The sequence below is a fragment of the Pteropus medius genome, unplaced genomic scaffold, assembly GCF_902729225.1.
Source record: "Pteropus medius unplaced genomic scaffold, Ma_sr-lr_union100, whole genome shotgun sequence".
NCBI lineage: Eukaryota > Metazoa > Chordata > Mammalia > Chiroptera > Pteropodidae > Pteropus > Pteropus medius.
Window position 1 is genome coordinate 1,203,276 of NW_024350925.1, and position 15,139 is coordinate 1,218,414.

Genomic DNA, 15,139 nt, shown 5'->3' on the forward strand with positions numbered 1-15,139 from the left:
AAACTCTCACAGGTCTCTCCCGATGCATTTTCTTTCCTTTCTCTTCCCTTCTTGAGTTCAACTCAAAAAATATGAGTACCAAGGTCTATGCTAAGTCCTTGGGATAAAGAAGACAAAGTCCTTATCCCCGAGGAGTAAAGGGGCCTCTTTTTAGAAACCTTTCCATTGTAAAAAAAGATGAGAAAAGAATTTGTGTGCCCCAGAGCAAAACCAAAAACAGCTATTTTGCTTCTTAACAGGTAAGGGCAAATGTAATTTTATTCTCGATAAGATTTTTTTGGCTTACTAAAAAAATATTATTAGTATCTTGTTTTTGCATAGTTTTAACTTTTTAAAAGTTTTCCTTTTAAATTGGTAGTCCCGACATAGATTTTCTGTCTCAGTGATTAGAGATCAAATTGACGTGAGGGAAATTTCACAAACTCTTATGTGCCATCCTTAATCATTTTGTTTGTTTCTAAAAACTGTTTTTTTTTCCTCGTGTTCTTTCTCTCGCACACCCTTACGTTGCCTAAGAACACTCTAACCTAGTAGCCCTTCTATAATCTTCTTTGCTTTTCAAAAGATGTCTATTTAGATAATTGAAAATGTACTTCTGCCTTTTACCATCTAAGTCTTGTCCCTATGAATCATGTTCTGTCTCTCTAATGAGGACTTGTTGAATTCTGTTGAACACATCACATCAGTTCCTTGTTCTCTAAATCCTCATAAATTGGAGTATTTCCAAATAAGTAGATGATGAGAGACTACAGATAGACTGCATAATCCTGTCAACGTTGTCTCTACTCTCCTGAGTATGAGTCAAGAGGAAGCAAGGGATGCTTTAAAAGTAATATAAATTAGCAAGAAACCACATATTTTTCTAGTACAGGGGTGGATAAAGTACTCACTAGCCAAGTCATGTCCATGGCCTGTTTTTCTGTGCCCTGAGGGTTAAGAATGGTTTTTACATCTGTAAAAGGTGATAAAATAAAAGAAAAACATGTGAGAGTTTACATGGCTGGCAAAGCCTAAGATATTTATTGTCTGGCCTATTCTAGAAAAGTATCCTGTCCCCTGTCCTAGATTATTTTTAACAGACTTATTGAGGTGTAATTCACATACCTTATAATTCACCCATTTAAAGAATACATTTTAAATGTTACCCCAATAAACTTAATTAAAAAAAAAATAAAGTATGCATTTTAATGGTTTTTAGAATATGCACAGAGTTGTGCAACTATCGACATGATCTAATTTTACAACTTTCTCCTCACTCTAAAAATCCCTCACCAACGAACAGTGACTCGCCATCTCTACCACCAGCCCTAGGCAAGCACTCATCTACTTCTGTCTCTTTAGATTTGCCTGTTCTGGATATTTCAAGTAAATGTCATCACATGATCTATAGTCTTTTGCGATTGACCCCTTTTGTAGTTTTTCAGTAATGTTTTCTACATTCTCCGTGTTGTAGCTTGGATCAGTACTTCGTTCCTTTTTGTGGCTGAACAATATTCCATTGTCTGAACATACCGCATTTGTTTATCCATTCGTCCATTGACGGATATTGGGGGTTTTCCAGTTTTCAGATATTATCAATAATGCTGCATGTACAAATTTTGTGTGAATGTGAGTTTTCATTTCTCTCAAGTATATACTTAGAAGTGGAATTGCTGGGCTGTATGGTAACTCTGTGTTTAACCATTTGAGGAACTGCCAGACTGTTTTCCAAAGCAGCTGCACTATATTACATCCCCATCAGCAGTTCTACCATCTCTGCCTCCTTACCACTGCTTGCCATTATGTCCTTTGCGTTATGGCCAGCCTGGTTAGTATGAATCGCTATCTCATTGCAGTTTTGATTTGCATTGCCCTAATGACTAATGACAGAAGATGTTGAGCATCTTCTCATGTGCTTATTTGCCATGTATAAATCTTCTTTGGAAAATGTCTATTCAGATTTTTGGCCCGTTTTTATAAGGTTATTTGTCTTTTTATTATTGAGTTTTAATAGTTCTTGTATATTTTTGATACTATACTCTTATCAGATACAATTTGCAATTACTTTCTCCCATTATGTTGTTGCGTGTGTTTTTGGTATCATGTCTAAGATCCACGGTCGCGAAGATTCACCGCTGTGTTTTCTTCTAAGAGTTTTATATCTGTAGTTCTTATATTTAGGTCCGTGATCCATTTTTGTGTGTGGTATGAGATAGGAGTCCAACATTACTTTTTTGCGTCAACACCTTTTGAGCAGGTAATGTGCAACCTTCAAATAAAACACAAGAGTTCAGTGTGCTATTTGGTGTGTTTGCCTTCCCTGATGCAGTTCTTTTTGATTGTCTTTAGAGAATTCTTTCCTTCCTTCCAGATTTTCTATTTCTTTTTGAGACAGTTTTAGTAGTTTATGTTTCTGGAAATGTGTCCATTACCATCCAAGTTATCTTAATTTGTTAGTTTACAGCTGTTCATATTATTCCCTTACAGTCATCCTTTTTATTTCTGTAAGGTCGGTAATGATGCCCTCTCTTTCACTCCTAATTTTAGTCATTTGTGTCTTTTCTCTTTTTCTCTTGGTCACTTTATACAGAAGGTTATCAACCTTGTTGATCTTTTTCGAGAACCAGATTTTGGTTTTATTTTTTATCCTATGATGTTTCTAGTCTCTATTTCATTAAGTCCCACTCTGTAATCTTTATTGTTTTCTTCTTTCTCATTGCTTAAAGTTTAGTTTGCTCTCCTTTTTCCAGTTTCTTAAGGTGGAGGTTGGTTATTGATTTGAGATATTTCTTCTTTTTGTAATATCAGCTTTTATAGCTATAAATTTCCCTCTAAGCTGTGTGTAGTAGACCTTTTGAGATAGTATAACTTAATACCACAGACTGGGTAGCTTATAAACTACAGGAATTTATTTTTCACAGTCCTTGAGGCTGGAAGTTCAAAATCAAGGTGCCAGCATGGTCACATACTCTGGTAAGGGCCCTCTTCCTGGCTCACAGCTGGTACCTTCTTTCTGTGTCTTCGCATGGTGGAAAGAGCTAGGGACCTCTTTTAAAAAGGCTCAGGTCCCGTTCATGAGGGCTCTGCCCCATGACTTCAGCACCTCCGAAAGGCTCCACCTCCTAATACCTTCACCTTTTGGGGTTAGGATTTTAACATGTGACTTCGGTAGGGCTGCATTCGAACCATAGCGCACCGCCGAAGCAGCATCCCGTGAGTCATGGCCTGTCGCCTTTTTCTTTTTGTTCCACTCAAAGTATTTTCTGATTTTCAGTGTGATTTATTTTTTGACCCATTGTTTATTTATGAGTCTGTTATTTAATATCCACATATTTGTGCATTGCCCTAACTTTATTCTCTTATTGATTCTAATCTGATTCCGCTGTGGTCAGAATACATACTTTGTGTGACTTTAAGATATTTGAAATTTCTATGAAGTTTGCGTTGTTGCCTAGCAGATGGTCTGTCCTGGAGAAAGTGCCATATGTGCTTTACGAGAATGTGTATTATTCTTGGGTTGGTAGAATGCTCTGTAGATATCCATTAGGTATTTAAAAAAAACTATATGTAGTTTTATACAATTGCTTTTTAAAAGTTAAGACAAGAGAGAAGAAAAACGTCTTTTTATAGTGCTTTTTATAGTTATGCAATTACTTTTACCAGTGGACTTTGTTTTTCATTTGGATTCGCATTACTATCTGGCGTCAACTTGCATTCAGCCTGAAGAAACTTCTCTCAGCAGTTTTGTAAAATGGTTTCAGTGGCCACAGATTTTCTCAGCTTTTGTTTATCTGGGAATTAATTTTCCTTTCAGTTCTGAAAGATAGTTTTGCTGGATATTAGATTCTTGGATATTTTCTTTCATCACATCGAATGTGTTATCCCACCGCCTTCTTTATTGAGAGTCTATATTTGCTGAGACAGTGTCATCAGACCTTCCTTCTTTGTGCGGTTTCCTTTAGTTGTTTGAACATTTAAAATAGCTGCTTTGAAATCTGGGTCTGCTAAGTTCAACATCTGGACCTTTCGAAAGTCAGTTCCTGCTGCCTGCTTTTCTTCCTGCATATGGGTCATACATTCCTGTTTCTTTGCATGTCTCATAATTTTTTGTTGAAAATTGGACATTTTAAATGATATATTGGAGCGTGTTTGAATACTGATTCCCCCTCTGGGGCTCATTGTTAATATTTATTGATTTGTTTAGTGACTTGGCTGGCCTAGTTTAGTGAAATCTGTTTTCCCTAGCTGTACTGCTTCTTATGTCACTTCTCAGAGGCCATACTCTTTGCTGTGCAGTCATTGTGACTCCACTTCCCCAAAGGGATGAACATAGTTTATAGCCAGGTTATTTTTGACTGTCTCTTTCCCTGATCTCCTTATTAAGTTTCTGAAAAGTGTGTGTGTGTGTGTGTGTGTGTGTGTGTGTGTGTGTGTGTGTGTGTGTGTGTTTGAGATGCTCTTTGGCATAAATTGTTCCACAGTCTGATGCAATTAAAGTAAGGCCCCTTAGAAAGGAAAAGGATCTTAGCTTTCTCTTTTCTTCGTTCTCTGTAAACTTCTAGCTGGTCTACTGTTGCTTGTTGATGTTATTGAGCTACCAGTCCTCTCTTAATTGCACGACCCTAAGATATCCTTGGTTTTTTATAGCACCCTTAGACTTGAACTTTCCCATACTCTTTTCCAATTAAAGTCAGTCCTTTTGGGGAGAGCTACAAAGCTCACTCTTCTAATGCCTCACCTCTCCTCCCGAGTAGAAATTCTGTACTCCTTGTTTTGTTGTTGGAGGCAGGGACAGTGGCCCATCTCTATTAGAGGGACAGTCCAGTTCTGAGTCAGGGGCTGGGCAGGAATCATATAGTCCCTGGCATCCTTGGCTTACCTTTCCCAGCATGAAAACCCCATCCCATAAGCAAGCTGAAGTGAGGGCAATTGAGACCTAGTATTCCCGATCTGCCATGCCTGAAATAGCTGGGGACTGGGTAGAGGAAGAGAGCCCCAGGCCTCCCAGTTTTGCTTGTTTATAATAGAGCTTCTGCAATACAGACCTGGGGGTCAGGGTGGTTGCGTGCTCCCTCTGGGAATCCCTAGCCTGGAAGCTGACGCTAGAGGGAGCCCCATCTTGGCCACACCCACCTAAAGTAGCTCTTAGGTCACACTGAGCTCAGCTGTCACCGATGCTCACTTTTCTTACCGAGACTTATATGCCCTTAGCGCAATTTCCTGAGTCTTTACATGATTATGTTTTATAATTTTCAGTTATGTCGTTTCACTGGGCAGGGGCTTCATGAAAGTGCTTCCATTCTGGAAGTGTTTCTCTTCTGTCCTAGATTATTAAAGAAATGGATAATGCTCAGGTTTTCTATTTAATCCTCATTTTCCCAGGACATTAAGGAAAAGTACAAAGAGGCTAATATTTCTGTATAAAATTTCCAAAACGTTCTGTTTAAACTATAATTTTTAAATCACTTTGCTTTAACTTTTTAATAAAAATGATATCAGAATTATTTTAATTTGTTTAAAGTTTTGTTTGCTCGAGACTAATTTTTTTGTTATATTGTTGCCAAACAGACCATATTACTGAATCGTGCACTTGAGCAGATCGAAAAATGCAGAGAAATCTGGAATCTCCTGAAAGAAACAGGTATAGTGGGACCTGGGAGGTTGCTAATGTTGTTATGACCAGGGTCCGAAATCGCAGTAACCCACTCTTTTATCATCAGAAATTTGTTCAGCTGCAGTGCTCGATAACCAGTCGAATGCTTCTTTAAGAACTAATTTTTCCCCACTGTATGTCTGTATTTTGACTCTGTGACACAGCGCATGGAGGAAGAATATTTTTGCCTTGCTTTTTATGGAAGTATAGTATTGAATATGAAAATAGGATCATTATTATTCAATATGACATTATTGCTCTTAGGCCACTAGATTTAATGTCTAATTTAATCAGCCTTTGACACTGACTTAAGTATAGGCTCCAGAGTCTTCTAAACCACAGTCATGATATCAGATACTGCTAACATTTTGTTGTGAAATAACCATTAGTAAACCTTTTAGGTTTAGACTTTTTATATTGTGTCCATTTGTTCCTGTTTTAGATAGGATTTTTAAAAATCAATAGATATTGAATTGAATTACATGTCTTTTCAGATCCTATAGAGATAATCATGGTTTTTCTCCTGTGAAGTATTACTATATTGAATTACAAAAGTAGATGTCCTAAAATTAAGTCATCTTTGCATTTCTGGAATAAACCCTATTTGGTCATTAGTGTGATATTACTTTTTAAATGTTGCTTAATTGACTTTCCTAATACTCCTAAATTATTGGTCTGTCATTTTCTTTTTGTGTTTGAATGATGTCTTTGACGGATTTTTGGTATCAAACTATAGGAATTATAAGGAAGAACACATGAAATTTAATTCATCTCTTTTAATCTATGACAGGAATTTAAAGGAATAAAAACAACAAAAAAACTAGAAAATACCTAAATAAGAGACTTAGCACAGAAGATTTGATAGAAATATACTCTATAGCCTAAAAACTACTCTATATTCTGAATATAGAAAACTCATCTTCTTGTCATGTAGCCTTTGAACATTTACAAAAGTGATCGATCATAAGGGAAACCTGAATAAATTCCAAGCCACATAAATAAAACAAATGACACTGTCTGATCACAATGCAATAAAACTAGAAAATAATAATGAAAAGAAACAAAACCCTTTACCACTTGGACATTTTAAAAAAGGGAAAGTACAGACTATCTAGAAAATAATGATGGTGGAAATACCTCATAACCGAATCTAAAGTGCTAAAGTAGTGCTCAGAGTGAAACTCATAGTTTTGATGACTTTTATTTTAAAAGTATATGCTACATGTCTACTGAAAAATCCAGTTCTAACTCAAGAACTCAACTAGACATACACACACACACACACACACACACGTCTGAATCTCTAGCTATCATCTATCTATCATCTATCATCTATCTCTCAGTTACCTATATCTATCGATTGTATCATTAGAGACTGTAAATTAAAACAGTGAGAAACCACTACACATCTATCAGAATGGCAGAAATCTAAAACACTGACAACACCAAATGCTGGCAGGTATGTGGAGCAACGGAAATTCCAATTCGTTGCTGATGGGAATGCAAAATGGTACAGCCACTTTGGAAGACAGGTTGGCAGTTTCTTACAAAACTGAGAATAGTCTTACCATACAGTCCCTCACCTGTGCTTTTTGGTAGATGAATGGATAAATAAACTGTGGTTCATCCAAACAATGAAATATTTTTGAGAGCTAAGAAGAAATGAGTTATTAAGCCATGAAAAGACATGGAGGAACCTTAAATGCATATTACTGAGTGAGAGAAGCCAATCTGAAAAGGCTACATAGTGTATGATTCTATCTATATGACATTCAAGTAAAGACAAAACTATGGAGACAATAAAAAGATCGCCAATTGCCATGGGTTATTTGGGGAAGGAGGGAAGGACAGAACACAGAATTTTTAGGGAAATGAGACTATTCTGTATGATATTATAATGGCATGTACATGTAATTATATATTTGTCAAAACCCACAGAACATACACCAAGCGTGAACCCTGATGTAAACTGTGGACTTTGGGTGACGATGATGTGTTACTGTAGGTTCATTGTGAGGTTCTGTAATCTCTATATTTTCTGAGCCAGTGGATGTAGGTACTTGTAGGGCTTCTCCTAACACAGATTCTTCTCCACTGCTTCACTGACCAGCTGCTCACTCTTCAGCCCCTTCTCTTTTGCTTCTCAAAACCAAACCAAATTCAGACAAATTCCTTCCACCAGCCTATAGGCTCTGTTCTCGTTATTGTTGATAAAGGATTTGCACCTCGAGGTGTGCTCCTTACTTGGAGTGTTGTGCTTTTGCTGGCCTTTTCTTATTCCATTTTTACTATGAAAACGTGTAAGCATGTTCGTATGCTTATAAACTAGACTGTAAGCTCTGTGAGGACAGAGTCCGTGTCTGCTTTTGCTTACCTTTGACTATCCGATACCTAGCACATCCACATGTATATATAGACACATACACATGAATGCCGCATCACGTGTAAAGTCTTGGAAGGATTCATACCAAACTCAACATTCGCTACCTCTTGGAACAAGAATTGGTGAGTTCGGGAGACTTTTTATTTCCCTTTCGTATTGTCTGAATTTTCTAATGAACATGTAGTACTTTAATAATTAAAACAAAAATACATTTAGAAAAAATGAATCTGACTTGTTAAAGGTTTATATTTCTTAAACTTGGGTATTTTTAATAAAATAATGCTTAAACTTATAAGCCCAGCATATGAGTAATGTAAATAAGTCATTAAACCACCTACTATAAATAGACAAAATAAGAGAAGGTGCAAAGCTGGGGAATCATAAGCTCCTGGAGGAAAATTGGAAAGTACCAACCTTTTAAAAATTGATTCCAAATCAAAGTTAATTAAGAACTGTATAAACAGTGACCGAAATCTTTGTGCTATGGAAATTGGTTTTTACAAAAGAAGTAACCCTGACGTGCCATCATATTAGGGACCTAAGGAAAGCAGCTCACTATGTTCATTCCACAAAATCTTTATTCCTAGGTGCTCCTGGGTAATGTGGGAACCTAAGGACATGCGTTACTGTCTCTGTCCTTAAGACATGCACAGCGGAGAGAGGGGTTCAGGCATAGTCTGTTACACGTATATGAAGCAAAGTGAAATAACCTCACTAATAGAAATGTACAGGGTGGGGGACCACCGAGGAAGAAACAGGTCATTTCAAAAGGTGATATTGGAAGTTACTCTTGAAGAATGAGCAAGAAAAGGTGGGGGACTGAATAAACAAAAGCCGGGAGTGTAAGAGAACATTGTTAGTTTTAGAATTATTTATTATCCAGGTGTCATCTAGTGGCAGGTGAGGCTGAAAGTAGTGTGATTCGCGGTGTGCCCCTTCCTGACAATAAATCAGGCCGAAACTATTGCTGTTGCCCCACCTGCCTCGTCTCTCACCTGGAGCACTGTCACAGCTCCCCGCCTCTGCTCTCGCTCTTGCCCCCTCTCGCAGTGGCCGCATAGCAGCCAGAGGACTATAAGTTGGGCCACGTAGGTCCTCCTGTGCTGCTCCCAGAGATTCATGTGGCTTGTCCCCATACCCTCTGCTCAGGTGTCACCCCCTCCGAGAAGTCTCATCTGACCACACCCTTTCGAAAATAGCGGCTTTCACCACTACCTGCCCTCTTAATCTGTATGTACTTTTCCTTTACAACACACTTCACTGCTTGTTCCTTGGAGTCATACTGTGTACAGAAAGAGTCATCAAAAGTTAAAACTAGAAGTAATCCCAGCGATTAGATTTCTTCAAGCTATTTATTTTGTAATATAATAGATTTTTTATCTCAAAAACACAAAGGTGGAGAAAACCCTTTAGTTCTTTTTATAAGTCATTGCAAGAAAGAATTTCACTTACCTCCAGTGCTATAATTTTGGCCTTGCTATAAAGTATTCACCAAGTGTCATCGTCAAGAGTCTTAATGGTTATAGCAAACGGGGCAAAACTAAGCACTTTAGAACAAAACCCAGCATGAGTCCTGGACTAGCAGAAAGTTTAGCTGACAAGGCAGAGGATTGTCTACACTTTTATGTTATATATTTATATATCATGGTCTCCTCAGCCCAGAAATGGAAAGGTCATCCTAATTTATCCAAATGCAGTAGATAAAAGCTACCATTTATCAAGGCTCATGTTGGAATTATAAACAATTTTTATCTATTCGCCTATAAACACCAAAACTAGAATTAAATGCTTACTCCTTTTGCAGGCAGTCTTTGCTTGGTCCCTCCATTGGTTTAATAACTATCAACCAGTCTTGAGCTGCTTTTGGCTCAGAGATTAGTTCTCAATGGATAAGAAATTCTCAGAGATGATAGTTTTGAGATTTGCCAAGGGAAAAAAGGCAATTGGAGCTGATCCTCAGGCGCATTAAACAAAATGTCAAATCTTGAGTGGATTTTCTAGTATACATTTTGGGCCTGGACTTGGGTCACAGAAATAGGAGAGCCTGAATTTAGGATTTTTCCCCCCCAAAGGAAATTAGAACAATTATCTGAAGACACCCAAGTATCTCTGATAGAAATTGCTCCTTAAAAATCTTCACTTTTGGCAGCATTCCATTTGAATTATGTGTCACAGGCAGCATAAGCTGACCCTAATAATACAAAAAAAGCCCTAATGGCAGTGAGTAGGGAATTCTTAGTAGGGGTCACAGGTTCAGGACATAGGTTCGTTATGATTTCCAGATATTTATGGAGACGTATACTATTCCTTCTCCCAAGTGCCTGGCCTAATGAAGAATTGCCATTCAGGTCTCCCTGATCTTAACATATTTGGTCTCATACATTGTGGTTTTCTTTTATAAAAATAGAGCTGTGAATCTGGAAATTTTTCTGTACAATTATCTTGGCACAATGACTCCTTTTGGTATCATATTTAAGAATCGGCTGTCGAATCCCAAGTCATGAGTGTGTACTCCTATATTTTCTTCTAAAGAGTTTTATAGTTTTTGCTCTTACATTTAGGTCTTTGATCCATTTTGAGTTAATTTTTGTATGTGGTATGTGAAATAAGTGTCCAACTTTATTCTTTTCCATGTGGCTATCCAGTTGTCCCTGAATTATTTGTTTTAAACTATTATTTCCCCATTGGATGGTCTTTGCCTTTTTGTGGAAAACTAGTTGACAGTAGACATATGGTTTTATTTCTGGATTATCAGTTCTAATGCACTGATTATACATACGTCTATCCTTATGCCAGTACTACTCTGTCTTGATGATCATTGCTTTGTATTAAGTTTTGAAATCAAGAAGTGTTAGTCCTCCAAATTTGTTCTTCTTTTTCAAGATTGTTTTGGCTATTCTGGGCCCCTTGAATTTCCATGTGAATTTTAGGATCAGTCTGTCAGTTTCTGAAAAAAGAAATAAGCCAGCTGGAATTCTGATAGGAATTGTGTTGTATCTGTAGATTATTTGGGGGAGTTTTGCCATTTTAACAGTGTTAAGTCTTCTAATCCATAAACATGGAGTATCTTTCCACTTGTTTATGTCTTTTAAAATTTCTTTCAGTGTACAAGTATTGTACTCCTCGTATTTAATTTAGTTCTAAGTATTTTATTCTTTTTGATGCTATTGTGAACAGGATTGTTTTCTTAATCTTATATTTAGTTTGTTCATTGCTCTCATATAGAAATAGAATTGATTTTTGTATACTGATCTTCTTAAACTTGTTTATTGGTCCTAATGGTATTTTGCTGGGCTCCCTAAGGATCTGTTTACAAGAACACATTGTATATGAATAGAGATAGTTTCGCTACTTCTTTTCCAGTCTTCATGTCTTTTGTTTCTTTTTCTTGCCTAATTTCTTCAGCTAGGACCCCTAAGACAATGTCGAATAGCAGTGGCGAAAATGTGCATCCTTGTCTTTTTCTTGACTTTTAAAGGAAGGAATCCGGTGTTTCACTATTAAGTATGTTGCTACCTGCGGGCTTTTCATAGATGTCCTTTATCAGGTTGAGGAAATTCCCTTCTATTCCAAGTTTGTTAATAGTTTTTATCATGAAAGTACATTGGATTTTGTCACGGGCTTTTCTGACTATTGAGATCATCGTGTAGTTTCTATTTCTTATTTTATTGGTATGGCGTATTACATTAATTGGTTTTCACTTGTAAAAATGAAGTGCTGTAAAACAAGGTATGCCTGTAGAGTGAAAAAGAAGAAATAAAACTATCTCCCTTGCATGCAGATGACATGATTGTCTATATAGAAAATCCCAGAGAATCTACAAAAAGTTACTGGAGCTAATAAATAATTTTAGTAAATTACAGGATACAAGGTCAATATTCAGAAGTCGATTATATTATTGAGTACTAGCAGTGAAGTTCAGCAACAGGCAGTAACAATCAGTAGTGATAAAAGTAAAAATAGCTGTTAACTCTGCTACGGTGGTAGTGACTGGAAAGGAACACAAGTGTTGGAAACGTCCTATAGCATGATCCCAGGTAGCGGTTCCGTGGAATTAAACATATGTAAAATTCCATCAAGTTGTTTAAGATGATTGTACCTCATTCAGGTTATTTTACGTATGCTAGACCTCAAAACATTTTTATGAGTTCAGTCTAACAGGTGAATGAAAAATGTATCGCATAGTATGGTATATGTCACCTGATACAAGATTCTGCCCTTGGTGATACCCAAGAACTACTGCTGGCTGACCAAGTCAAACAGTTTGGAACCTCTCCTTTGCTTAAAATAAAAGTGTGGTCGTTTGTACGCCACTGTATGTGCCGGTTAAGTCAGTCGTTCAAGCGAGACAGGGAAACACTGGATTACAGGTTAGTAATTGCAGCTGCAGGAGCCATGGCAACAATTTTAAATAAATCAGTAGATGATGCTAGTGATTGCGATACAGGGTGCTGAAAGTATTGTTGAGTTTATTAGATTTAAAAATGTAAAAAATAGTTCTGCAGAAGCTGGGATGACTTTCAAATTGTAAGTAAAATTAATTTTCCTCAATAGCAAAATCTCCCCAGAAGAGAGATTAGAATAGGAGAGAATGATGAAATGTAATCACAGAGAATGTTGCATTTTTGCCTCCTTCTTAGGGGACTTCTCAGATGATCCATGTGAGAAATTGCTTCTGCTGTATGAGTTTGAGGTTAAAGCCAAAAAGAACGATCCGTCACTGGACACCGTCCTGGAATCGTTGTGGCAAATACCTAACGTGGAGAGTAAAACATTGGAGACGATCGCATGTAAGAGCTACATTTATGCTTTTGGAAGGCTAGTACCCATTTAAATTGTGCTACCTTCTCATTTCTTTTCTGTTCTCTCTTACCTCCAGGGTGGAAAAATCCTTTCCTCACAGTTCTTTATCGTTTTCTAATGACATTCTTGAACTTTTTTGTATCGTGATCGTTTGTGCATTGCTCATGATTGGTGCTCATATTTATTCTGTGTGTGGAATTGAATCACATAACCACACGATAGGAGGGCTCAGCTAGCTAGAGATGATAATCCACCGTTCCACTCATCAAAGGTGATGCAATCAAAGCAACTTATTAAGGCATACAGAGAAATACTGGTCACATCTTTGAACACAGTTGCCACCCTCAAATTTCTTGCTAGGCTGTAAGTGGTATTTGGGAACCCAGAGCCTCTGTAGGTCCATACTGCAAGAAGTGGCTTAATTATCTTCTTCGAATCTGTCACCCTCCTCTCGAGCCTGTGTGTGTTAACAAGGGCATCAGGTCACCCCCAGTGCACATTTGTCTTTCTTGGTCTTGCCAAGGCAGCGTTCCCACAACATTTGCATGGTGTATACGTAACGGACACACGATGGTAACCACTGCTCCTTGTGTAATGGAACTCTGATTCTAGAGTCCTGGTAAATGCCTCTGGAAGTTTTAGGGTTTGTTATTGTGGACACTCACCCTCATGTCAAGCGTTTCCCATTTTCAGGATCAGACAACAATACATTACAGTATAAATCTGGTTTTGATTAATGGTCTTTTACTGACCTGTTTTCTGCTGCTTCTTTACTGTGCCCCTCCTTGACTCTGGTTCATAAGATTCACATGACTTTGTGCAGGGTTGCAGAAACACTAGGTTCTCTGTTGATGTTCACTGAAGAAAGGCTGTACTTGGTGATCCTACTGTGTTACTCTGCCCAGAAAGTAGAATTTGTTTCTGAAAGCCACCGTGGATTCATCGTTTTATAAAATTAATTGTGTGTGTGTGTGTGTGTGTGTGTGTGTGTGTGTGTGTGTGTGTTTTCATCTGTTTCAGGCCAGTTTTGTTAAGGAAAGCAAGTGGGAACCTGGGATAAAAACTGCGATGGAGGAAGTTATGGTGTTCACAACCTTTTTTTCTTCCCTTCTTGTAGCAATAGCCATGGAAACGCCTGCGCGCTATCCTTCCATCGCTCTAAAGGCCTTGAAAAGGGCTTTATTGCTCCACAAAATAAAAGAATCAGTCAATGTTTTGAAATACAGGTTAGTAATTGCAAGTCAACGCTGTATCCAGGCTTTTTGACAGCCGAAAGAGCTATAGTCGGTGCCTCATAAGTCATCAGTCATACTCAACTGGCGCAGCCTAAACTGTGATCAGGGCACTCCTGTGACTCCTGCACTGAAAAGCCTTCAGAAGAGCTAGCTCTGTTTTCAGAGCTGTGTTATAGACCAAGAGTTAATTAGCTAAGTCAGGGATTCTGGTTTTCCCAAAGGAGAAAAAGGGGAAAAGTTGCTTTTTTGCGTGAGTCTGTGTATATACTAGAATTCCTAAGTACCGCCCTTTCTTCATTTCATTACTAAATATGCCAAATGTACAGAAATAGGACAGAGATTAATATAACAAACAACAATGTATCCACCACTCAAATTTAACAGATGCTAACGTTTGGCTATATTTGCCTCAGATTTTATTTCTAAGCACTTTTCCTTAAAGGCCAGTAAGTGCTGTAGATAATCTAAAATACATTTATTGGAGATTTTATGTATTCTGTGCCTAAACATGGAGAAAAATAGATGTGTGATTTTCTCTGGAAAACGTCATTGCAGTCTCCCTTTTCCAAGATTTCAGAGATAGTTCTCGTGGAATTATTCCCAATTTAAATTCCAGTTCCCTTGCCCATTTGGGGATGTAACGAGATGCTTTAAAGGGCCTGTAGATTGAACTATTCATGAAATACAGTAACCAGCCACAACTCCTTAGTGTAGGAAACTAAAAAAAAAAGAAAAAAAAAAGAAAGAAAGACAACCGTAAGCATCACAAAAAAGGATAGGTCAGCCTCTTTTACAGAATAAAAAATCTGTCTTCTAAGGTTGGAGGCCAGATAAAATTGAGGGAAGAACAGACGTGTTTGAAAGCTCTTAGTCTGGGATGAGTTCCAGATTTTACTTATCTTAGCCATGAAGCCAATGATTTCTTTCCTTATGAGTTTTCTCTTTTTGATTTCAGCCAATGTATGCACAACTTGATTAACCTCTTAGTGCCGGATCGGGTGCCAGGTGAAGAACTCTGTCCCCTAGAAGAAATTTTGGGCTATTTTGAAGATGCTGTGAGCTTTATTAGCCAACACGTAAGTCAAA

The 15,139-nt window shown here is 37.6% G+C and overlaps 1 protein-coding gene across 1 annotated transcript in view; it reads left to right on the forward strand.

Annotated features, from left to right (window-relative positions):
- Window positions 1-15,139, forward strand: part of TEX11 (testis expressed 11) — a 144,167-nt gene that overhangs the window by 115,216 nt on the left and 13,812 nt on the right. The window contains exons 26-29 of the mRNA XM_039841737.1: window positions 5,548-5,620; window positions 12,656-12,805; window positions 13,936-14,044; window positions 15,009-15,129. Coding sequence (XP_039697671.1) covers window positions 5,548-5,620; window positions 12,656-12,805; window positions 13,936-14,044; window positions 15,009-15,129 — 453 coding nt within the window. The remainder of the gene's footprint in view (window positions 1-5,547; window positions 5,621-12,655; window positions 12,806-13,935; window positions 14,045-15,008; window positions 15,130-15,139) is intronic.